This window comes from Spea bombifrons, chromosome 4 (assembly GCF_027358695.1).
Source record: "Spea bombifrons isolate aSpeBom1 chromosome 4, aSpeBom1.2.pri, whole genome shotgun sequence".
Lineage (NCBI taxonomy): Eukaryota > Metazoa > Chordata > Amphibia > Anura > Pelobatidae > Spea > Spea bombifrons.
Genome location: NC_071090.1, coordinates 41002307 through 41029585, shown reverse-complemented (window position 1 = coordinate 41029585; position 27279 = coordinate 41002307). Strand labels below are relative to the sequence as shown.

The 27279-nt window shown below is 37.1% G+C and overlaps 1 protein-coding gene across 1 annotated transcript in view; it reads right to left on the bottom strand.

Moving 5' to 3' along the window:
* The window catches only part of LOC128492590 (dynein axonemal heavy chain 3-like), a 428956-nt gene that overhangs the window by 140179 nt on the left and 261498 nt on the right, over positions 1-27279 (bottom strand). The window contains exons 43-46 of the mRNA XM_053465187.1: positions 18332-18481; positions 7301-7520; positions 946-1059; positions 10-159 (exon numbers count right to left, since the gene is read on the bottom strand). Of these exons, the coding sequence (XP_053321162.1) occupies positions 10-159; positions 946-1059; positions 7301-7520; positions 18332-18481 (634 nt within the window). The remainder of the gene's footprint in view (positions 1-9; positions 160-945; positions 1060-7300; positions 7521-18331; positions 18482-27279) is intronic.

Here is a 27279-nt window from a genome sequence, read left to right as displayed (position 1 = left end):
ATAATTTACCTTCACTATATGGAAAAACATCTTTCTGTCCTGACTGCTGACAAGTCTATCACAAAAGACTCTGTAGACTTCATGAATCCAAAGTCTCATTAACTTGTGAGCTCCGTCTGACCCTTGAGGTATTTGTTCATGCTTCATAAGTGTAATTCCCTAAATAGGAGAAAAGAAAACATATACTTTAAATCAGTTTCTTCAATGGATGTCTGTATCGATAAAAATGCACTTTAAAAAAAACACCTTCCGCAGAACACTATAAATATGGTATTTTTCTCTGCAAAGCTCAACACTAAATTGAATTTGACATGATGGCCTCTGGCCTCTCATTTATTTTAGTAAAATGTGTACATAAGTCAATTTATTTGGTTAAGAAAACAATGTAAACAGGCTTTTATGAAGAAACTGAATTGCAAGATTTTGCCAAGAAATGTATTCAGGTTGAGGGGCACACCGAGGTGGTTACACAGGATGCATTGTGCCATTAGGGTCAGATTGGGGAGATGTATTATACCACAAAATGTAACTAAATAAATGAAAATATAAACATTTTACACAGTTTTTACACAGTTGTATCATATTTCAGAATAATTGCTATCCTCAGATATAGAATTTGTATGCCATTTTTGGAGCTGCTTAATACAGGTGTCCCTATAAAATGATTTCCCTACAGAACATATGCAAAGCTGCATTTGTTATGCTTTAGAACAGACATAACTGTGATAAGGTACAGTACATAAAGTTTATCTTGAATTGGTGAAATATTGTCATCCAATTATTTATAATGCAAAATATTGCATGTAGTTAAATAATTCTGAGACCCTATCCCTATCCCTAGTTAAAGAGTGAATAACAAATGCACACACAGATACACTCATACATACATAAAAACTGTCATTTTTCTGTCTCAATTTGTAATTTAAAATTAGAAAAATACATTACCTGGATCACCCGGGAGAAATCTCGTAAACTAAAAACGTAGTGAGATCTAGAAGGCATAGGCAAAAATGTAGCTGACACTTGTCTGTACACATCCATGGTAGCCCACACAAGTATCTGCAGAATTATTCATAATTAATAAATATATTTTTTTTAATTATATACAAAAATACAAATATTTTTTTGCATTTTTACACAAAATAAATGTTGGTCTATATATAAAACATTCAAAACATTCTAAAAATTGTTTGTCTTTTGATCATATGCATTTTATTAAAAAAAGTATGAATTTGACTAGCTCTCTACTGATATTTGATGACCTGGATGTGGAGCATAACACAAAACAAATGATAAAAAGAAACAACAATCAACCTTCATAACAGGTGCATACAACCATTTTAGATGTTTCCGCGTTTATTTTAGTTTGAGCCGAGGGAAGTTCAAGGTATTTGGGTTTGGATGTATGTCAACACGAGGATGGAGCTGATCCGGCTCCATGGCTGTAGGACTATTTTACTTATATTTAGCTAAGCAAAATTAAAATCTGCAACGTAAAATCTTTATGATGTGTCAGAATAGATTACAATGCAGAAATGTATGAATTCACTTTACAGAAGTGTCCTTAGTCTTGTTAAATCATAACTGGAGGGAAAAATCACACATCCACACAGTTGCATTGTCATAAATCACTTTTCTTTACACATACCCTTGTAAAGTTGTTAAATATGACCCCATCTTTCTTCTGCAATTAAAATCCAAGTGGAAAGATTAAATGAAAATGTGCTATATTTTCAGAGCAACATGGGTGTGTGCTTAAAATATCATCTTGATACTGTCCTACCCACACTCTATGATTATGCATGTAAGTGTCGTTCTTCATACAAAAACACTTTTCTTAAACATTAGGACTGCTTTTATGGACACATATTATACAGGTAAACTAGTAAAGTAGTATTGGCTGCTACTAATTACAACCATATTAAAATTGTTTTATCCCCCACTTAAACAATCTCATATGTAAACACATTAATTTGAGAATCAAGAACAATACCATCCATCATTATTATTTCTCAAAAACATATTTACCATGCACTAAATTTCTTTTAAAATTATACTTTTATTTTGAGGAAATGTCGGCCGAATGAACTATGCCAAAGCACATTTTCACCCGATAACATTTGCATAGCTTCGTCATTGTGTGACAAATTTGTTTTTTAAAGATACACAGTGTAAAATCAAGCAATCAAATGCAATAGGGAAGTTTAAAGCTGCAATTATGGAAGTCTTTACTTGTTGACAGGAGAAACCATTTCTATTTTCACAATGTGACTTTTACCATGAAAGGGCTCCTCCCGCCATACTATTGTAAAGGCTGTCTTTTTAATGTGCTGATAAATTTTAGGAAAATTTTATTATGACTATAATAAAAGACAGTAAGTAGATTTCCGCTGGTCAAGGGCAAACCTAAGCGATCTAAAAGCCTAATAAGAGAAATATAAAGAGGTGATCATAATGATAATATGAGCTTTTTATAGACTTGGAATATTAGCTACAGTGACATCATGAAGGACTTTGGCTGGGTTGGGCACTTAAAGTAAAACTTTACTCTTTTGAAAGAGTTCATCTTTTTTCACCTATTAAACAATACCATAATGTACATTGTCTATAGTTCCCTAATTAGTTTGTGATCGATAAAGAATATAGCTGATATCCCATTCCAAAAGAAATTACTAATTTGCACCAGATTATTGTTTTCTATGCTCACAGAGTCACCTCTGCTAAAAAGATGCGGTATATATTTATGTATAAGTATGTGCCACAGCGAAAGATTACCATCATAAACGGCTCTCGGTACAGCTTTATTTACAATTTAACAACTCAAATTACAGTGTTGGAACTTCTTCCGTACCCCTCTTGTTCTGGTAGCTGGGTTCTTCTCTGCATTGTGGTGTATATCTGCCTACCTGACTTGCTAATCATCATATCTTATAGCATATTTTATTACATATAATGTAATTGTGCAGGTAATATCATTTTTTGTTTTATATAGCACCATTATTTTCCGCAGTGCTGTACAAAGGGTTGCATTTAGGATGAGCACTGTTTCCACCTCCTTGCTAGATAATTGTTGTTTTACACTTAGTTATAACCCTTCATGATGTCTGGAGACTATTAACTATTTTTTGTTGTTTTTGCTGTTTTGTGCTCCATTTTTTCATATGCATCAGTCGTTTAAATATAATGCAGGCTTGATTTTGTATGTGAATATGATGTAATTCACAAAACAGAATCTGAAATAGAGTGAACCTAGGCTGGTGCTTGTAAAGCACATAATATGTTTCGATATCATATGGGCTGCATTTATTTTATGGTCACAGTTAACCTTGAAGTGGAGTTAACAAATGCACTTTAATGTCTATGTTTCAGTTAGAAAATGTTTATAGTGTGGGATCTAACATTCCTTTGTATCACAAAAAAGTCTGTTTGAAAAAAATGGTAGGTTTGCCTGAGGCCCATTTCTGCCGCAAGCTACTGTCTGTCCAAAGTTACTTGTGTCCTTATTGGCACCAGACATCTTCATGGCAAGGTCTAGTGTACTAAGTGAGAGAAAACCAGAACATAACATGCAAACTTAAAATCTCTTGCACTTTAAAATTTTGCGCTTGCATCGCCACTGAAAACACTTTGTTGTCATGCATATTGAAAAAAACCAACACTTTGAATTTAATTCCCATGAGGCTGAGCCATACATACTACTTCCATGATGCTGGCTGAACGTCATGGGTAGTGCAGCAACAGTAAAGCTGCAGATGCTAGCTGTGAACTAAAATTCCCATGATTCTCAGCCAGCCAGGTGTCCACCATAATGCTGGCTGAGCTTCATTGGAAGAGTAGCCCACAGCAGGACAGATTTTTTTTAATTAAAAAAGCCTCCCTCCCAGGACCCCTACACACTGCCTTTACACACACCTGCCCATAAACACACATATACACATACACTGCCTTTACACACACATATACAATGCCCTTACATACACATATACACTGCCCTTACACACACATATACATGTACACTGCCCTTACACACACACACATATATACATGTACACTGCCCTTACACACACACATATACATAAACACTGGCCTTACACACACACATGTATGTACACTGCCCTTACACACACATACATGTATACTGCCCTTACACACACGCATACATGTATACTGCTCTTACACACACACACACACATATACAGTGCCCTTACACGTACATATACATGTATACTGCCCTTACACACAAATACACTGCCCTTACACACCAGCTAACAAATAACTATACTGCTCTTACACACACCGGCCGATACGCATACGCTTACAAACACATACATACACATAAACTGCCCTTCCACCCTTTTCTCCCCATCTCTTATCTCTTACCGCTTCCTCCATCCTATATCCTGTGGTGGGAGCGCGAGGTCTGTCATATGTGTAGTGATTAGGGAGCAGTAAATCGAGGTCTGAAGTGACAGACCTCACTCTCCCTAAGGTTGAGCCGACTAGAGGGAGATCGTGATCTCCCAATTAGTCTGCAGGCTGCAGCTGCTGATCGGGCGGCTGTGCGCCCCCCCCCCCAGCTGCACCTGAGCTTAGTATCACTCTCGCGGGACAGAGACCCAAAATTGGACTGTCCCGCCTAAATCGGGACAGTTGGGGGGCATGCTTAATGGTGTTACTGGGGTAGTGGGCATTAGACTTGTGCATTAGAATTCTTACTAATTGATGAAATCTGCAAATTGCATTACATTTGCAATCACTAAAAAAACGAAGCCAGACCCCAGACGAAACAGTCTAAAATAAAGCAAAGAGCTCTGAATTTTCATCTGAAATCCGCAGGCTCTTTCATTCACATTCTCTGAATGTCTTCCTACCTTCTCTGCCGACCACTTCCGCTTATGTTTCTCACAGTTCTATTTCCGTGTTTGCATCATCTTGTTCTTCATCTTTCTGTTCTTTTCTCTATTCTCTCTTCCCACGTCTTTCTTCTATCTTCTTCTATCTGAGGACATGACCTCCTGTTGAACTTTCGCCAAAATGGCGAAGCTTCCAGTGGTGTCCTCTCCCACGACTGGAGGTCAAGAGTAAAGGACGTCAATGGAAGCGCCTCCATTTTGCCCTAAGATAACCCTGTGTGAACTTCTGCCAAAATGGAGAATCTTCTGGTTATGCCCTCTCTTCCAATTGGAGAATCGAGGAAGAGGATATCACCGGAAGCTCCACCGTATCACCCTAAAATAATCTTGTGTGAACTTTTGCCAAACTGGTGGAGCTTCTGGTGACGCCCTCCTCCCAGATTTGAGTATCCAGGGAGAGAACATCACCGGAAGCTCCTCCACTTTGCTCTAAGATAACCTTGTGTGAATGCCCCCCCCCCAGATTTTTCGTCTCAAATGAACCGACAGGATAGAGAATTCATTATCCAAAAACGAACCAAAATATTTGTCCAAACTGTTTTAAGGTTAAATAGTAACCTACAGTTTCCATAATCTAAGATTTTGAAATTATCATTTAACAGTGATATGAATTACACAGTATATATCCATTATACACTGTTTAAAAATGGACACAATCAACAACAAACCTACTTTGGAGAAGAAAAGATATGTCAGAAAAGAACTTCAATCAGCAGAAATTCAACCTGTGCAATAACAATGTGCCCTTGAATATTTTCTAAGTAAATTGTATGTGGTAGTGCATTCATTAGAGTGCAGAGGTTATTATGATTTACGTAACTCAATTATTTAAAATAATGAATTGTACATCCTCAGCTGCCTTGAATATCTGATTCAGTTTGTCTCCTTTATGATTTTTACTCACCAGTGCTTTTACTGTTTCAAATAGGAAAATAAAAAACAGTGCTAACAATATCAGTACTTTTATAAGTATTTACATTTTGTCCTATGTCCTCTAAACCAACTAACACCCCTGTTTTTGTTCTATATCCCTTGTTTCGAAAGTAAGAACGGTAAAACTGTGGCTTTCTACCTTTGCGATGAACTAATTAGCCAGAGGTATTGTGTAGTAATGGCATACATTGCAGTGGAGGGCTGTACTAAACATTTACTTTTGTCCCCCTATGCTTGAAGAGTTGGGGAGAATCTATTGACACCAAGTTCCCATGGGAATCAGAGGAGTGCTACCTCAAAGGCTTAATTTGAGAGTGTGCAGAGAGAAGCACAAGTCCATGGGCACCTCCACCTTTCCTGCCCATTTCCCGCTAGGTGTACATTAGTTTATATTGTTGTTCTGGTTGAAGGTGATAAGTATGACTATCTGCCAAACTATATGACCACCAGTATACTGACACCTGACCATCACAGCTATATTAGCCTTATGGACATTCCATTCCAAAACCATGTGCATTAATATGGAGGTACCCTCCATCCTTCTATGGTTAATATAGGCTCCACCCTTCTAGGAAGACTTCTGGAGCGTGTCTGTGGGAGGTCAGGTACTGATGTTGGAAGAGAGGACCTTGCTCCGTGACAATCTGCAGTCCAATTCATCCTAAAGGTGTTCAATGGGGTCAGGGCTCTGTGCAGGCCACCTGAGTTCCTTCACACCAAACTCGTCTTTTTGGACTTTGCTTTGTGCATAGTCATACAAGGAAACGATCTTCCCCAAACTGGTGCCACAAAGTTGGAAGACTATAATTGTATGAAACATTACTTTTTTGCTGGAACTAAGTCGCTTGGCCTAAACTCTGAAAAGCAGCCCCAGGCCATTTTCCCTTATCTACCAAATTTTACAGTAAAAACTATGCATAGGTAGGCAGGTATTTTCCTGGCATCTGCCAAACCCAGATTCATCCATCACTTCAGAGGACACGTTTTCACTATGCCAGAGTCCAGTGACAGCGTGCTTTACAGCACTTCAGCCAATGCTTGGTAGTGTGCATAGTGATCTTTTACTTGTGTGCAGCTGTTCAACCATGGAAACTCTTCAATGAAGCTCTTGATGCCCAGTGCTTGTATTAATGTTGTAGTTTGTAACTCTGTAGTGAGTGATAGTACAGAGCACAGGAATGTGTGTGGCTACCACATCGTGGCTGAGCTGTTCTTACTTCTAGACACTTTCACTTCACAATAATAGCAATCACATAGGACCAGGGCAGATATAGCAGGTATAGTTTTACATGGCGTTAATTATAATCTTATTTAAACTGTGGGTATCAAAATGACAAGAGAAAAATACAAAAATATATATTTTGTTTACTATAAAAAATGAATTACAACTGTAATGTAACATCTAGCCAAGTATAATTTTATGTAAATTTGATACTGTTTTTTGAAACTCTTACCCTTGAATATCGTTTCAGAGATGTATCAAACCCATGGCTGAAATGCCAGTCTGTGATGGGCTGAAATATGCTCTTCATTGTTTCATCGTTGAAAGCATCTATTGACAGTATGTTGAAATGTCTTAGAAGACGTGGAGTGATTGCATTTCTACCCCCAGAAGGAGGTGTCATAGCTAGAACAATAGATGTATCCTGTATGTGCATCATACTGGTGTCTTTCCTGCACAAAATAAGTACATAAAATATATATTTTAAATTGGCATATATTATAGAATATATTGAGGTGTGCAGGCACTATATAACACCTTTATTAACATTAGAATAATAACATTCGAACAATTAAATAATTTAACAGCAGCAGGCTTTATTGATGTACCAAGGGTGGGAGTGTATACCTTCTTCCTCTACCCTAGGTGCAGCAAGGCTAATCATTTTCCTTCAGGGAAGTTATGGAATCTACTGCTGCCTCCTTCACCTACACTTTTTGCAGGGTAGCACGGAAGTCAAAAAGTAATATATCCCCATTTACCCCCATCTCTTGCCCAGTGGGATGTATTTACTCCCATTCAATGAGAATTTCAGTATATTTCCTGTTTTTTTTTTCTTTTAAAGTGGCTGGTCTTTCCTCTACTGCAGCTGTCTTCATGCTTTCTGCCTTTTGTTTTGTCTTCAACAAGTGAAATACATACTCAACCGGGTTGAGATCAGGGGATTGACTCGGCCATTGTATTACATATATATTAATTCTTTGCCTTAAAAAACTCCTGAGTTGCTTTCACAGTATGTTTGGGGTCATTGTCCATCTGTAAATTGAAGTGTCGTGCAATTAATTTCGCTGAATTAGGCTGAATCTAATAAATTTCTATATACTTCAGAATTAATCCGGCTGCTTCTGTCACATAATTAATAAACACTAGTGACCCAGTGCCATTGGAAGCCATGCATGCCCATGCTATCACACTGCCTCTGCTGTGTATTACAGATGATGTAGCTGTAGTATGATTCAGATCATGAGCTGTTTCAAGCCTTCTACATACTTTTGTCTTCCCATCATTGTGGTAAAGGTTAATCTTTAGTTTCATCTGTCCAAAGAATGCTGTTCCAGAATTTGGCTGAATTTTTTAGATGTTTTTTGGCAAAATCTAATCTGGCCTATTCTTGAGGTTTATGAATGGTTTGCACCTTGTGATGAACCCCCTGTATTTGCATTGTGAAGTCTCCTCTTTATGATAAACTTGACTAATGATTTGCCTATCTCCTGGAGAGTGTTCACCACTTGGCTGGATGTTGTGAAGGGGTTTTTCTTTACCATGGAAAGGATCCTAGGATCATCCAGCACCGTTGTCTTCTGTGGATGTCCAGGCCATTTTTGTGTTGCAGAGCTCAGCAGTGTGTTCTTCTTTTCTCAGAATGTACCAAACTGTTGAATTGGCCACTCCTTATGTTCCTGCTATCTCTCTGATGGATTTTTTTTGTAGCCTAATGATGGCCTGTTTCACTTGCATTGAGCGTTCTTTTGACCCCATGTTGTGGGTTCACAGCAACAGCTTCCAAATGGGAATACCACACCTTGAATAAACTCCAGACATTTTAACTGCTTAATTAATGAAGAAATAACAGCTTTTGAGCCAATTGTCAATTAATATTCATTATTTAACCGTAACTTGAATTAATTTTGGTAAAATTACCATACCTAACTGTATGTATAGAAACAGCTATTTTTGCGTATATAATATATAGAATATATAAAATAGGAAATTCTCTAAGCGTAATTGGATGTGCATTCATTTCTTGGTTTGTTGTGTGTACACAGCACTCATTTGAGCAGCACCCTGTCCAGAGTAGGACTTGTAGATATTGGGGAACTTATCCAAAGTTTTTACTGGAGATATAATATATATATATATATATATATATATATATATATATATATATATATATATATATATATATTCAAAGAAAAGGCATGGGATTATGTGTGCCTGTAAAAGAGAGATGATGGTCTGCCACTAGCTGTGCAGAATAGGTTATATCCTAAATGAAATACAGCTTTCCTTTAAAATGTTCCTGCAAATATAAAATACCTTTGATGGACAATCCATAGAAGAGCAAACAGAAGCACACAACAAAGAATGTTTTTGACAAAACCTATTTCCAACCTAATCTTGGAGTGAAACTGGATCTTCTGACAATCACGGAAAAGGAAACACAGAATGAATTTGAATGGCATCATCATTTTATATACTAAGCCAGCTGTACGTTTTATGTTCCTACAGCTCAGTAGGAGATCACACAAGCCTGAACAGCCCCAGAAATATAAAATGTATGTGCATTAAAAAAATACAGCAGGCCTTTTGGAGCAGGATGTTGTCTACCAAAATCATTTTATCATGTTAAATGTGTATTACACTTGCATATTACCATACAAAATTACTAAAGTGATAGATCCAAACATAATTTTGCAGTCTTTAACGGTGATGTATCGGTAGCTCTTCCGCAAGCTACGTTTTAGATTTATCGGTTAAACTCAATATGGGGCAATTAAAAAAAACTGTAGGATGGCATTTGTTAAAAAAGAATACAGCAAAATTTGGGATTACAAGAAAAAATGTTTCATCTTGATAGATAGGATTAACCTATATAGGAAATACAGGTTTAGATTCATTTGGCAAAAGGGCATCCATGGTTATAGTCATGTATTTGCCCTATTGATTTAATAGGTATACTCCTTCCAAGAACATCTTTACTAGTTTTACGGTACAGTTTTATGACAGTACAAAATATAATGTTGTGATGGCAGAATAATGATGGATTTTTGCCCTTTGTAATCTGTTTACTATATTTGTAACTATATGACATTCAAGTCCTTTGTTAAGTTAACAGAAGAGTAAATTACATTTGTAAATAATAAAAAATAATAATTCTGCTCCATTACAAGAAAAGGGTACTTATATACTTATAGCCCATAAATTAGTTGCAATACTATTTGAAAGCCTGGGGTTCTTGATACCATTAAATAGTTATTTTTAGGCAGACTAAATGTTATTCACAGGCCACCATTTGGGCCATAGTGGCCTAAATGATCATAAAGTAGTAATAACGTACATGATAACTTGTTACGTATCTTTGGATATAAAGTAATGTTTACCATATATTAAAGCTACACAACCACCCTAGCCAGTTATTAAGTCATTTTCATACTGTGGTCACAAAGGAATATCATTTACCAATTCATGAAAGCAAGGAAGGTTGAGGAAGTCCAAAAGGTCCCATATTTTACCAGAGAATTTCTCATACTTCTTGTAATGTCCATTTATGCTGTGCGAGTCATTAAATAATAATAATTATAAATATCCTGTAGCACTTTAGAAGTTCATTAAAAAGGCTAAGCAAACCATCCTTAATCCCACATTAACCCAATGTAATGTGAAATAAAAACGTTTACTTGATAGACATAATCAACATGTTGTCTGGGCACTATTCAAGGTAAAACACCAAAGGGTTAATAAATAAAATAGCATAGCAAATACCAACCATAAAATGTTTTTTTGTACATGTACATAAGAATATGATGAAGGATAGCTTCACTGTCTGCAACAGATTGATAAAGCTAAATAGCCTTCTGCTACTAGTTTAATGGTTTTTCATTTATTGGTGGAGAGAAAGGTAGACACTAGCTATAAAAAAAAGTAATATAAATGTCAGCACATTATATTATATATCAGATGACATTTTGTGTGATTGTTAGGGACTTATGCAGCATTCTATGGATATATTTAACAAATGTTGGTACCCACTTACATAGATCAATCAATTTATATTACTTACATTTTTTTGATATACCGCCAGCAAATTCCATAGCGCTGTTACAATAGAGTCGGTAAAATAAATTAACACACAAACAACCACAAACTGGTACAAACAAAGAAGAGGGCCCTGCTCTTGCAAGATTACAAACTAGTCAGTGGTTGAGAGGAGGTGAAACAGTATGAGAGGACTGCTTGGATGGGGATGAGTTAGTTGAGTCAGGATGATCTGTAGAGTTTGTTGATAGTTCAGATGGCTTGATTAGGATGTTGGCTGAAAGTATTAGGAAGAAAGGCTGTACGCTTCTCAAATAAAGAAATTCTGGAATTCCAGAGAAGGGCTATAGCACAGGTGAAATCCCGAATGCGGGAGTGGGAAGAGGAACAAAGAAGGTGGATAGGGGTGTATTTGGATAGGAGGGTAGAGATATAAGGGGGTGTGAAGTTGTTAAGGGCTCTGTAGCCAATTGAGTGATTTGTACAGTGGAGCAGCAGACAAGGAACAGTGAAAGAGAAAGACAAAGAAGGTGAAAGCCGGGAGAGAGGGAGACTACTTAGTATGGAGTTGCAATAATCCAGATGGGATATCACAAGGGAGTGTATTAATATTTTGGTCATTTCTTTTGTGAGGAATGGGTGAATTAGGGAGATATTTTTCAGGTGAAGGCAGCAGGATTTGGTGAGGGACTGAATGTGAGGGATGAAGGAGAGGGTAGAGTCAAGTGTGACACCAAGGCAGCGAACCTTGTCAGTTAGTTGGATGGTGGTGTTATCAACAGTACCAATGTGCTTTTCTTAGACATTGGGCTGGATTCTATAACAAATCACTTAATAACTGTTCTTGCATAGAATGCAACAAAAAAAGAGTCCAACATTGACTCTAGCAAATTGTATCTACACAAACTGTGTCTCACATTCAAGTTATTTATTCAGAAATTGTCAATTTTCTTATTGTGCATAAATGGAAAAAATCCAAATGTTTCTGGAGAATTGTACAAACAATGGTGAGCTTAGGGATAGTGGCATCTATTGTGTAGTATTTCTCGGGCACACGTCAGGCACACATACCTTCTCTAACACTACATACTAACACTCACACAGTCACTCTAACACCATATACCAACACCTAGTTACACACACATACTAATGCCATATACTAACATGCATGCTAATACCATATGTAATAAAAACTCCATAGCAATATTAATCTTGCTTTTTATATGTACTAGAGGGCTTATGATCAATGGCAGCTGAAATTTACATTTGGCAATTTGGTAAGCTTTGTTGATGGGGAAGTGCCACACTTTGTGTATACGAAACACTAACACACTCTAATGGTAACACCAAATGCTCACACACATGCCTAAATCCCATCCACCTACACACACATTCACGCTAACGCTATATGCTCACATAAACGCACACATTGTATACTTACACAATGTGCTCACACACACACTTACACCATACATTAATACACACACTCTAAAACCATACACACACCCACACACTGCCATTCTCTCTTTAGTTTTTCTCTCACGTTATGTGACCCCATTGGGTGCCTTGCTAACCCGGGCGCTTGAGTGTCATGCACTCCCTGTACCTGCTTAAACCCGCCCCTTTGTACAAATGCAGATTACTGAGAATTACAGTATTTTGAGTAACAAGAGTATAATTTAAGTAGATGCAATCATGTCTGTATTATCACTGAATTATCAAAAAATAGTTGTTATCGTACTATGAAGAGGTATTTCTCCAGGGCTATCCACAATCCACGACCAGGGAAGAGGCATTTGGTCACTTCTATAGCCACAAAACCAGTAAAAGGGGAGCTCTGAGTAGCCAACCCCGTGAAGGTTCCAGTTATGTTTCATTTCACTCTTGGAAAAATTAGCACTTGCAACGATGCATGAAATACTTCTAGCTGACAGCTCTTGTAAAGTAAAAATATTCCAAAATTTTTACATATTTGTTGTAGCAATATTAAAAGGGGTGGCATTTTAATACAAGTATACAGTAGATATCCCTTTCCTTTCAGTTCCTCTATATACTGTTCATTAGCAATGAATCTAAAGAAGTGTGAAAATGAGTTTTATTAGTTTCTGACATTTACAGACTAGTACATGTTGAAGGTTGTGTTTGTATTTCAACAAATCTCTCCTTCACCAATGTGCAGGATACTTGAACTGTGCTTATTTCTAAATGATTTTATCAGCCAAGCAACAGCAAGAGACAAGGTCAAAAATGTCTAACCTATAGCAAATAAAGAAATTACATGCTTAATGTTAACATTGATTTCATACATTGCTAAATACTCAAAACATTGTGAAACCTTAAACACTGCTTTATAATAATAAAAAAAAAACAAGCAGATGCTCATACTGGAAAGGATGCTCAGCTCCCTGCCCCTATCTTATATCTGATGGGATATAGTTTTCAAGTAGGTGCGGCTAACCCCTGACCCCTTTCCCCCATTCTGTATGCTTTGGTATGGAAGTTTACAACTACTCCTCTAAGCCCTTATGTTGAGAAATGGGTGGTTAAACTCTACCACTTGTCCTCCTCATTCCTTAAGGGTGTTGTTGGAGGGGGGGTGACTTAAAATAAATTACAGACAAAACACCAACCTATTTATATATTTGTAGACCAGGTAAGCATGTGAACCCTTAGGCTGATCAGTTCTTGGAGTCAGGAGTTGACAGATTAATGAAACAGAATTGGAAGTGTGTTTTAGAGCTACTGTGACATTAAAAACACACAAACATTTTGAATGTGCTACTCTCAAGAAGTATCTTCTGATGTGAACCATGCCTTGTAAATTAGAGGCCAGAAGACCCACCATCAGGATTTGTGGATTTCCCTAAATTTAGTTTTATAAACGGAGACAATTTAGTACTGTGGCTACTGCCCTAGAAGTGGTCACCCAGCCAAGATGATTAATGGGAAAAAAAAGAACCCTCAAGTAACTGGCTTGAAGGTAATTGGCATGCCTGGGAAGGCAAGCAACACCCAAATTCTCTTAGAGGTAATGTAAAAAAAGCTCTACATTACTGAGAGGGTACACTGTGTTTGGGTGTCAGTGTGGCAGAGCCTGTCCTGGTGTGTGTGTTTGGGTGTCGGTGTAGCAGAGCCTGTCCTGGTGTGTGTCTGGGTGTGTGGCAGAGCCTGTATGGTATGTGTGTCTGGGTGTCAGTGTGGCAGAGCCTGTCCTGGTGTGGCATCACAAAATCAATATAAACAGGGGTGTGTGGCTGGGGGTAATACACATGACAGTGGGGGGCATCAACAATAGACAAGAGTGTGCTTGGGCATCATTTTAACCAATACAAAAGTGGGGGGGCATCAATACACAAGGGAGGGGGTTAGTTGGGTCATCACATAAATCAATGCTGGGGGGGCAATACACAAGAGTGTGGGGGGAATAAATGCACAAAGGGGGCAATACACAAGGTTGTGTTGTGGGGGAAGACAGTAATCAATACTCAAGGGGACAAAAATACAATAGGGGGAGTTAATGACAAAGCAGTGTAGAAAATAAAAAAATGTATGCTTCAGTGTGGCAGAGCCGATCCTGGTGTGTGTCTGGGTATCAGTGTGGAAGAGCCTGTCCTGGTGTGTGTGTTTGAGTGTCGGTGTGGCAGAGCCTGTCCTGGCGTGTGTATTTGGGTGTTGGTGTACCAGAGCCTGTCCTGGTGTGTGTGTGTTTGAGTGTTGGTGTACCAGAGCCTGTCCTGGTTTGTGTGTCTGGGTGTCGGTGTGGCAGAGCCTGTCCTGGTGTGTGTGTTTGGGTGTCAGTATGGCAGAGCCTGTCCTGGTGTGTGTCTGGGTGTTGGTGTGGCAGAGCCTGTCCTGGTGTGTGTGTTTGATCATCTGTTCCCTGTCACTTACAGTAGGAAGTAGGAAAAATTTCATTTTTACTTATCCAGAGGTAAAATGCCCTCCTGAATTTGTAGTGACTTCAGGGGACAAAACTTTCAAGGCCCAGAAATCATTTAGTGGAAAAGTTAAGGTATTGTGTTATTTACTCTATAATATTTATTTCAAGGATTAATCGCATGAAATTGTGGCTTCAGGTTTCCCATGTCCAATAACAAAAGTATTATTCCGTATATGTGTGTGTGTGTGTATATATATATATATATATGTATAAAGGATGGGGGTAGGAGTCATGGAATTTAGAATTCTTGCTTATTAAAAATAATTTTAAACCAACAAACCAGTTTATTTTCCAATAGACATCTAATATTGTTAGTTCAGCTAGCAACATTATTTAAGGAGAGGTAAGTCAACGTCTAGCTCTTCACATGTTGCTGCACTGCAACTTCTATTATGTTTACTTTTCCTATGGAAAGCCACATGCAAGTATGTGGATAAACAAAAGGTTGGAACTTCTGGAGGAAGTTAGGCTACAAGAAGCTGGGAGAGTGTACACCAGTTTACCTTCTAAAGCCAACACTTATTATAGTAGTCTCTGCTGTAGAATGCTTAATTGACCAATTCAGCTAGAAGGAAAGAAAGGTCTATATGTTCAAAGAAAACTGGTTACTAATTAAAGTCACTATGATATTTGCCACATATTTTGCTCCAGTTGCTGAGATAATTATGTGAGCCTTCACATAAGGAACTAAAAAAAATGTCCCATTGCCCATAGTCCCTGCCTAATGTGGTGAGGGGGTTGGGTTTTTTTTCAAAACTTATTTTAACAAAAAAACTTTGGAGAAACAGCTATTTATGTGATTTCATATCAATGTTTAGTGACATCCTTTGCATTAGGCATATGATAAAATGTTAATAATGTTATGCAGGTTTGCTGTGTAGTGTGAATTACGTTTGTAAAATATCTATTATCAGTATGCTTTACCTATAAAGGGAAGGTTCATAGATGTGAATAAGCTCTAAATTATAATCCTCATATTATTGTGTTACAATCAATGGATTGAAAAAATGCCACAGGTGTACACTAGATGAACAGATGGAAAAATGTGTTTTTGTCGGGTGCTCATTAGTATTGATAGTTTCTTGGCCATAATGCTTTTGTCCCAGGGTGCACTCATACATCTGCTACATATTCATAGCCTAATATGTGCTGTGAGAAACATTCATAGTTTATAAAATGCTGTTGATAACATTTAGGCAGTAAGCAAAACTGAGAATGTGTAGGTATAACATAACAAATTTTATCTCTTAACACAATAGTATGTCATGTTAGACAACTACATTTTTTTGGTGCCAACATAGAGCAAAGATCATAAACAACCATATAAAATACTCAAGTACAATAAGTACAAGAGGTAACATTTTCAGGGGACATTTTTTTTGTCGTAAAAAAAGTAAATGTTACCACTCCTGCACACAGCCCAAGAGTTATTCAACCTGAATAACCTACGAAGGGTTGAGTATTATGATAGAAGACCAGGGACTTTGATGATCCAAATAGTGTGGAGGCTCAGATAGAGGCAAATACTATAGGAACTTTAGTATACTACTACTGTAAATACTACTATAGGAACTGAGTATACATAGCAAAGCACTTGCTGGCAGACTGGCTGACTGTATAGAGGAGAAGCCACAGGTAGATGCTCAGGACAGGTAGTAAGTCAATACCAGACACACTAAGCATGGTCTAATATTTGGTGCTAATGTTCTTATCACTCTAGGATAGACCAGAGGAATTACCATGACATAAAAAGGCACTAAAGCATGTCCTGGACATTCAACCCCACTTGAAGCACCTGGTGACTTTGTCTTCTTCATATTTCAGATGGAAAAAGGATAGTCTTATTTTAACAATATTGGTGAAATTGTTTAAATCCAGCGACACTGGAAGGTTTTACAGCCTAATGGCCTTTACAAGGTCATGCCATAGCTTCTCTCAGATTCAATCAGGACTTGGACTAGGCATCTTCAAAACCTTAATTTTCTTTCTTTTGAGACATTCAAGGTGGACTAGCTTGTGTGCTTTGGATCATTGTCCTGCTGCATAACCCAACTGCGCCTGAGCTTTAGGTCACAAACTGATAGCAGCACATTCTCCTCCAGGGTTTTCTGGTACAGAGCAAAATTCACGGTTCCATCAATCATGCCAAGTCACCCAGGCCCTAAAGTAGCAATACATTTGTAGATAATGGCTCTCACTGTGGTTTACTGGAGTCTGAGACTCTTAGAAATGGTTTTGTAATCTTTTCCAGACTGATAGATGTCAATTACTTTTTTGTCATCTGTTCTTGAATTTCTTTAGATTATCATGTATGGCATCATGTACTGCTTTTTAAGACCTTTTAGCCTATGTCACTTTGCTGGACAGGTTGTATTTAATTAACGTTTAGATTCATCAGGACTGGTAGTAATCATGCCTGGGTATGTCTAGTGAAAATGAACCCAATGATCAATGAAATTTGGTTACCTGATTTTGTAACTAAGGGGGCAATCACTTTTTCACATAGTACCAGGTATGTTAAGTAGCTTTTTCCTTCTGTACATGAAATCATTTTAAAACTGCACTTTGTATTTATTTAGCTTATTTTTGTCTACTACTAAAAATAGTTTTATGATCTGAAACATCTAAGTCAAAAACAGATGAAATTGGGAAAAAAACATTTTCACAGCACTGTATATATATATATGTATGTCCATATACACAAATAAATAGTATCTGGAAAGTCCACTGACCATTTAAAAGTTCCAAAAAATGTTGTGTACAGTATTTTGTGCGTTGGCTCACAAACTTGGTGAGAGTGTTTCAATGACTGGACCTCTATCTGAAACCAGAGCTAGTTGCGCAAACAAAGCAGCTGATAACTTCTAAAGCTTTCACACAATTTGAGGGCCATTGACAAAATAATTGACTTCTTCAAAATGGCAAAAATATTATAAAAGAACAGTGTCACTTATTTTTGGTCTATAAGTTCCCTTTTTTACTTGTGAAAACAATAGGTGACTTTAAAGATAATGCCCTAAGTGTATTTAAAAAATCCCCCAAATTCTACATGAAAAAAGTTTTTAGAGTACTGTGCTGAATATAATCTGAAAATGAGCAAATAATACTCTATCTGGTAAGAAGTGTGAATATCTTATTCTTTGTGATATTCTTGTAACACAAAATGTTTTCCAGTTGGGTCTGAGCAGATGAGAAATTATAGACTAATACAACAATTTAATGCTTCACAGAAACAGTGTATATCATTACTCCTCTGTAGCCAAGCACACTAATTAATATTTATTGCACCTGTCAAACCAGTAGCCATGGTCAATCCATTGCCTCAGCAGTTCAATGGGAGGCTGGGCTCCATATTTCTCCTTGGCAGGCATGTTTAGGTCATCAACAAAGACAAAGGCTCTTTTCCCCGGTGGAGCTCCGTACACCCTCTTCTTTCGTCTGCAAAATTAAACCATTAATTTTGTTCATGTTAATTTCCAGGTAACATTTAACAGAAAACAAGAAAAAAAACGCAAAACCCTTCAAGTGTATCCTAAGTGACATCATTGTTAGCAACAACAAGATTAGTAACAATCCATGACCTCTGGTTCTATCAGAAGTGCCGTAAAAGGTCATCTAACATTGTGCGTATGGAATTTAATCAAAGGTGGCAGGGCATTCTGAGGTAAATAAGCTTCCTAAACTCTTCTTGCTAGAACCTTTGTTTAACATTGACAAGAAATGTGAGTATAAAGCAGTGGGATTAATCAAACTGTAAGAAATGCAACCAACTTCATCTTATCTGACAACACAGAAAGCTTTTAATTTGTAAGCTCCAGATATTGTTGTTTTCTGGCAAGTCGATCTGGGTTTTTAACCGGTTAAGATGATGAAATGATACATTTAAATGTACACTTGAAAACAATATACATATATACCAAACCCAAATTACTAAATGCTATTTTATTGCTGTATCTAATAAAAAAATATTATCTTAATAACTGAAATATGTAAACTCTTGTATTAAGCATTGTTTGCTGAAACAATCTACATTTGAATAAGCTCTGAGAAGTATTTGTTTCGATATATATATATATATTAAAAAGAATTAATAAAATTAGTAAACAATTAAAATCAGACAACAATTTAACAAACTAAACACAAAATACCGTAATAAAAAAACAATATGCCTCACATGATCTACTCAACAATGTATAAAGATAGCCATAACACAATGCAGTATTTCAGCAACATGATGAGAGTTGTTTGGTAGTTGAACAGTTAAGGCTCATCACAAATGACAATATTGTATTGGGTGGAACGGGCGATGTACCTGGGAAACCGGGAAAAAGTACTGATGTGATCAGACGAACAGTGGGGAGGTAGTGCTAACCAGTGTGTGAAATCGGATACAGGGCCGGCCTTAGGGGTGTGCGACCTGTACAGCCGCACAGGGCGCCATGGCAACAGGGGCGCCTGCCCGGGACTTAAATTAAAGCATCGGGGTTTTTTTAACTTTATTAAACATCCTCCATATTAAATAAAGTTTTTTTGAGGATGTTAAATAAAGTTAAAACAAAAAAAAACAATGTTTCAATTTAAGTCCCGGGTAGGGGCGCCGAGTGGTCGCTCGTGAAGTTTTGCAGCAACCGCTCGGCGCCCCTCACTCTCCGTGACTCCGTCGCGGTGCCGGCGTTTCATGCTGAGTGCCGGAATTTTTCCGGCGCTCAGCAGTGAAGCGTGCATCGCGGCAGATCGGGAAGACGAACGCCTCCCGCCCCCACCGCAGGACTCCGGCAACGAGGTAAGTAAGGATAGGGAGAAGGGGCAGTGAGAAGGGGCAAGGAGGGGGCAGTGAGAAGGGTGGGGGGGCAGTGAGAAGGGGTGGGGGGCAGTGAGAAGGGGCAGGGGGGAGGCAGTGAGAAGGGGCAGAGTGGGGGGCAGTGAGAAGGGGCAGAGTGGGGGGGCAGTGAGAAGGGACAGAGGGGAGGCAGTGAGAAGGAGCAGAGTGGGGGGGCAGTGAGAAGGAGCAGAGTGGGGGGGCAGTGAGAAGGGGCAGAGTGGGGGGGCAGTGAGAAGGGGATGGGGGGTGCCAGAGGAGTAGTCTGCACAGGGCGCCAGAACACTTAAGGCCGACTCTGATCGGATACGCATGTGAGTTCTGACCAGGGTGATTTGGGAGACACATTTTCTTGGTTCAGATTCTCTCACTTTTTTATAACATAATCTTTTCTTTTTGTCCATGCCCTGATCTTAGATTCAGGATAGCCTTATGCTTACCCCATGCATGTTCAAATTTCCTTGCAATATTAACCGATTTAAGTTATTTCGCTTATATATATCCCTCAATGTGAATAAATACTTTAATATTTCATGTCTAAGGCTCTGATTTTAGACAATCATTCCCACTTCTCCTCTGAAACTTTCCACTAGTATTTTTTATTACATAATTTATATCATACCATGCTATTAATAACTTATACACTACTGTGCAACAGTTTTAAGCAGGTGTGAAAAAATGCTGTAAAGTAAGAATGCTTTCAAAAAACATGTTAACGGTTTATTTTTTTTATCATTTAACAAAATGCAAAGTGAGTGAACAGAAGAAAATTCTAAATTAAATCAATATTTGGTGTGGCCACACTTTGCCTTCAAAAGAGCATCAATTCTAATAACACTTGCATACATTTTTTAAGGAACTCTGCAGGTGGGTTGTTCTAAACATCTTGGAGAACGAACCACAGTTCGTCTGTGCATTTTGGCAGCCTCAGTTGCTTCTCTCTTTTCATGTCATCCCAGACAGACTCGATGATGTTGAGATCAGGGCTCTGTGGGGGCCATACCATCACATTCAGAATACCTTGTTCTTCTTTACACTGAATATAGTTTCTAGCGGCTTTGTCTTTATGTTTAGGGTCATTGTCATGTTGCAGAATAAATTTGGGACCAATCAAATACCATATCAATTCAGAAAAGTACAGGCAGATACTTATCCATCGTGCATTAATATCATGGAGGCATCTGATTGTCCCCAAAATGTATTCTGCAACACCAAGCATACAGCCAAAGTCATTAGGAGCTATCTTCAGGCTAAAGAAGAACAGGAATGAGTCCTGGAATTGATGGTATGGCCCTAGCTAAACCCTGGTCTCAATGTCGAGTCTGTCTGGGATTACATGAAGGGAGAGAGGCAACTAAGGCTTAGTAAATACACAAAAGATATGTGGTTAGTTATCCAAAATGTTTGGAACAACCCACCTGCCAAGTTCCTTAAAAAACTCTGCTGTCAAAACAAAACAGCATCGATTCTTCTAGGTAATTTCTTCTGGTGAGGTCACACCAAATATTGATTTGAATTAGATTTTTCTTCTGTTCACTCACTTTTCATTTTGTGAAATGATAAAAATAAACTATTAACATGTCTATTTGTGAAAGCATTCTTACTTTATAGTATTTTTTCAGACTTGCCACAAACTTTTGCAGAGCACCATCTAGATGCAGGTCTTACATGCATTTTTTAACAGTTTTATAGTCAGATTTTGTTTTAACCCCTTCAATCCCCTATGGACTTACCGGGACGTCTTAAAAACGCCTATTAAGGAACCCCTATGGACGTACCGGTACGTCCAACCTTTCGTGCAGCGTCAGGAACACATCCCTGCCGCTGCATGGGAGATCAGGCTGTCCTTCGACAGCCTGGACTCCCCACTGACAGCAGAAGCCAGCATCGCCGGCTTTCAGCTGTCCGATCTGCTGTAACAGCTTCTGGCATGAAAGCCGGAAAGCTGTTACATTTCAAACTGCTGATCGTGTGATCGGGCATTCCCTTCCAGGGTTGCATCACTGCTGAGGGATATCCTGTCCTCCGATGAGGCACAGACGCTGCGATCTCATGCACGTCTGTGAGGACCTGCTTAGAGATCAGTGTGATCGGTGCAGGGGGATTGCGGGGAGGGGGAGTAAGAAACCATGTTAATTCATTTAAAAAATAATAATAATAAAAATTATATTAAAATAATAATATAAATAATAATAATAAAAATAATAATGTGAGCTGTGATGTCATTGTGACCTCACTGGCATGTTCAGGAGGTCCCTAAGAGGACCTCTAACCATTTTTGTATAAAAAAAATATATATAAAAAATAACATAAAAAATAAAAAAAATGAAAAAATTCTAAAAAAATATATAAAAAAGATAATAAAAATTTAAAAAACCTTACATCCCATTGCCCTAGCATAACATCTAGCCAGTATAGCCCTCCTGCCCCCGTTCACAACCCCTAAACCCGTTAAGCCATAGGCATAAAAATTTTACAAAAAATGTACACCTTATAGTATGCTCCCTGGTGCTGGGAAAGTATGGAAAATCTATATAAATTAGGTATTTCTGAAATCAGGACACCTGAATTGATAAACTAATTTTGTGAGGATTCAGAGGGAAAATTAAAAAAAAAAGTTTTTTTTTTATATTTTCGCTAGTTTTTACTAAATTTCTCATTCTAAATTTTCAGCTAATCATCCAACTATGGTATCAAAAGAAAGCTCTATCTCTCCTTCAAAAAACAATATATAGTTTACATGGGTACACTATTCACAGGAAACGAGAATCATCGCTGAACCGACATAGCGCAAAAATGGCAAAATTGCTCCGGGCTTTGAGGTACCAAAAACCCCTGGGATTGAAGGGGTTAAATTACTTTTGTTTAAAAAGTCATATTTTCTGAAATAAATGTTAATAAAATATACTTCTTATCTCTTTTTTCAGGTCTACCATAGGATATGGAAGAAGCAGTAGTGTCTTGGATACCACACAATTACTATTGGAAAGAGACCTTTAAATAAAGAAAGTACAGAAAAAAGTAATTACTTGAAACAGCATCGGGAAATTAGATAAACCACCCAGGAAATGCAAGTAAAGTTCAAATAACAATTAACAACTAGCAACCTGTTTATTAAAAGGCCCCAGGTCAATAAGCATATCTCTAAAGGACAATTTGCGAATGTGAGAGCTTGGAGATTCATCGAGAACTAGCATGCTGCTGCTGTTATTAGAATTGGGAGTTTTATAATGTTAACAAATGCAGGTTTTTTCCCCCCTAAACCACCATATTTAATAAAGATGGCACAACTTCCATAATTTAATTTATTGACCATGACTATGGATCCAAAGGGCATGGAGGTTCTCCGTGTGAAGGCTATATACTGTATGTATGAGAAGCTAGTGAAACGTTATGAGGCTTTTTCATTATAAGCCACTGCATAATACTACCCCTTTTCAGTAAATTAACCTTTACTGTATACCCTCAACCATTATGCTTAGTCATGTGCACTAAATCATTAATATACTTCACATTATAGTTTTAAATGGCTACACATAATTTCATCCCTTTTGATACTCCCACTGTATTTTAATTAGTAAAATCATTTCAGCAAGGGTTTAATTTAAATATCTCAAATATGAGGATTTTCCTGAAGAGACCAAATATGTTCGAGTTACAACTTCGTGAAAACAAACAAAAAACAAGATGTTGAAAAACAAAGTTGAAGTCAGTGACACAGAGCCACAAGAAAGATGACGGTGCAAAGCACAAGAACAGCATTAAGGAAACCTGATGGAGTTAGATATAAGATGAACAGTTACAAGTCTTGACTTCAATCTAAAAAATAAAAAACCTGAAAAGAAGACTCTGCACATTTAAAGGAGATTTGCATTTACTCTTTCTGGCAGAGAAGGGCCGGGGGAAGAGGGGCAGCTGCCACAGCCACCACACGTTTTAGGGGTCAGGTTTAAGCTGATAGCCTATGCCTCCTTGTGGTCTCCTCCACTTCAGGAAATTAATGTGACATCATCATGGGGCATGATTTCTAACCTTGCTCCATGTGACAAGATCCCTGGTTTCAGCTCTGTGGCAGAGCTCAGTTTAATCTGTCTGAATTATAAGGAAATGCATTTTTTTTTACATCTCTACCCTCAGCAGCTTTTATTACTTGTATCACACAACTTAACAAAAACGTCTCGGAAACAATGCAGTGAAACTAATAAATCGTAAACCAGCACTTATATACTACTTTTATTGTAGCATATCTCCTATTAGCTCTTACAATAATACTATAATAATTCACAGTCAGTCTAGTTGTTACGGATGCTTCTCTGTTATAAATGTCCTTTGGAATGCACAGTTCCTCTGAAAATGCAGAACTATGCATATTAATGGAGATTAAAATATGAATGTGTACTAAATAATTAGTGAGACAATTATTTTGTCACCAAGCCCGCATCAGTGATAATTTAGAAGGAAGCAAATATATCCTGTAATTTTTAACATTTATTTTCCGTGGGGCATTTAATGAGAGTATTATAACAACAATAAAAAAAAGTGTGATTCAAGGCAAGACAATCAGCTCTAATTCTCCTTTATTAATTTGTCATCTAAATTTATCAGAATGGGAAACAACAAAAGTTTCCTTCTCTCTCCTCTGCGGCATAGTTATATTCTGTCTGCGATGCTTCTTTCTGCCATAGTTGTGCTGGCTTAAATGCCATATGTCACTTACAGGGAGTGCAGGCTGACAGAATTTGGTCATAAGGGAATATGAAAAAATTTAGCTGTTGTCATTCTGCCACATTCAACAAACTCTACAGTGAAAAGAAAAACCCTCAAGATATGAAAAGAGAATGTGTCGGGTAAACATACAATGCCTGTCTAAACCTCTGTTTGGTTATGATTTGCACTCACTTTTAATTTAAGAAAACAGAAGCTTGTAGATCACAAAGACAACCGAAGTAAACTAGTTTTGCCTTGGACGTGTTACGTGATGATTGTTCCTGGGTAAATTTATTTATATCCTTTTAATCCAACAGAAACGTGATACTGTTAATTATATTACACTTAAACGTATACAAAAGTTTTAAACTTTTAAAAGTTTGTCTTTAATTAGAGGTTTTTTTAAAAACATTTTCTAAAATTTTCAAAAAAAAACCACAATAACACCGATACTGTTTTATTACATACAAATATGTTTACATTGAAACCAAGTTTGTTGTACACAGTACATTTCAATGTTTCTGTATTCGTTGAAGGCACCCTCCAGCTATCATATGCACTTTGATGCATTTCTGTTATGTCACATGTCAGCTATTCTCCTTGCATGTGATATAATTACCCCCAGTCAAGACCAGCGCTGCCTATGTGAACATTGCAGGAGGGGGTGTCTAAGAGAACCTCTGTGTACATCCACGAAAAGCACTCCTTCTGCTTTCCTGCTACTGGTGAGAATTGTCAGATCATGGAAGAAAGGGTTTTTATATTTATTTTAGAAAACCACTTTACTATGCCGTTTTCTTTAGTGGGACTGTTAAGAACAGTAAACTGTCCCTTTAAGATTCTTCAAAGTCTCATTGTGGTCAATAGTTCTTCCAGCACTCAATTTGCCATTATCTGAAAATTCTACAGCTAAGCAATTCACATTATCAGGGGTCTTTAAATTATTTACCTCTGTGAATATGCTAATAAAAAATCAGTATTACTATGTATTATTCTGTTAGAATGAACTCAATCATTTCACTTTATTGTGGTCTGGGCCTAGCATTTTTGCAGCAGCATAGGAGCTCACCATTTGGTATGGCTCTGAGATCATATCTGGATCATGGATGATACGTTCTTGGTTGTAGGCTGAAGGTAAAGTTATCTGCACTTAGAGAATTCAAAGGGAAACTGTACTGACATATGAAGGCCTTATTGATACCCTTTGGGATTTATTCACTAGCACTAGGCTTTTGCAGGTCCTCACAATGTAATGTAGGTGTTGCCATGAGTGTCTGGGGAATGTTTCACCATTTAAAGCCCTTGGTGAATAACCCCAGGTAAATGGCTTACTTATATGGCAATTCTTAGATTTACACCTAAGATTAATAGGTCCTTTAGACCACACATATTGTGAGAATAATGCTCTGTAATATTGTAATATCTTCTTTACAGCTATATGTTGGTCTCTTGGTTTTGTCTTTTTAGATAAGTCTTTGGAGCTAAACCCTGGAAGCACCTAGTATACATTGCACAAGATTTATTAAAATGATGATCAAATAAAGTAGCAGTGTTGAAACCTATTTTAATGATTTAAAATATTATTATCTACAGTAAGATATATATATATATATATATATACATATACATAAAAATGATCATCAAACAATGCAATAACAACTTCCAGTGCAACAGTGACATATGTTTAGTGTAATAATAAAAGCTTGATAAGTTACAATTTAGTAACAAGGCAATTAGCAAGAAATAATTCTAACTATACTTAGTACTAACTACTGCACATGTTCTAACACTTGACAAATGTTTCCAAATGTTCTTTGTCATTTATTAAGCTCCGCTTTATGGAAGTAGAAAATCTGTAAGGATGATCATAATTTACATGAAACTATCATAAATTGCTGAATAAACCACATGTTGAATGCCAAAAAAAGGATTATTTACAGTTTTAATACAGATAAAATATATCAACAAAATATAATGATTTCATAAAATATAATTAAGCTCCTTGTGCATTTGAATTTTAATAATTAGACAATATATAATTTAAGTGAGAGAATGTATAATTTATTGTCTTATAAAATGCTTAAAACTTGTTCTGTAACAATTAGTAGCTTTGATTTATTCTGATGTGTATAGATAGAATACATTTTTAGTTATCCTGGAAATTAAAGCAAATTGGAGCGCTAAATACTGAGCTATTAGCAGTAAAAATCATTATACCACATTTTTTGCACTAGAATTCACCTGATCTCCTACAGAGTACTTATAATATATAATCTTCTGTAAGTTTCTATTCTGTCTATAGAAAGAAATTCAGTTTGCAAGAACAGAATGAAATATTTTAACCTATCCAGTTAATGTTCCATAAATAATTATTAAACAAGATGTGCGCATTAAAATCCTGTCTAAACTGTGTTTCTAATTGATTGATTGATTCCCCCATTTTCCTCAGCCACTGGACATTCATTTTAATGTAGTACAATAAATGACACATGTAAAGGTCTCATATTCCAAACATGCCGTGATATGCTTGTAAAGAAATACATATCTCTGATATGTGATTTATTATTCATATGATTATTTATCAGTCTCAATTATAATGTGTTTTGAGCTAGGAAAATGTTGATTGTTCAGTTAAGAATGAAAATTGCAAATGTTCAAAGAAAAATAAATAAATGTATTTCCTGGACATACTCAACCTTAAAGATGGACC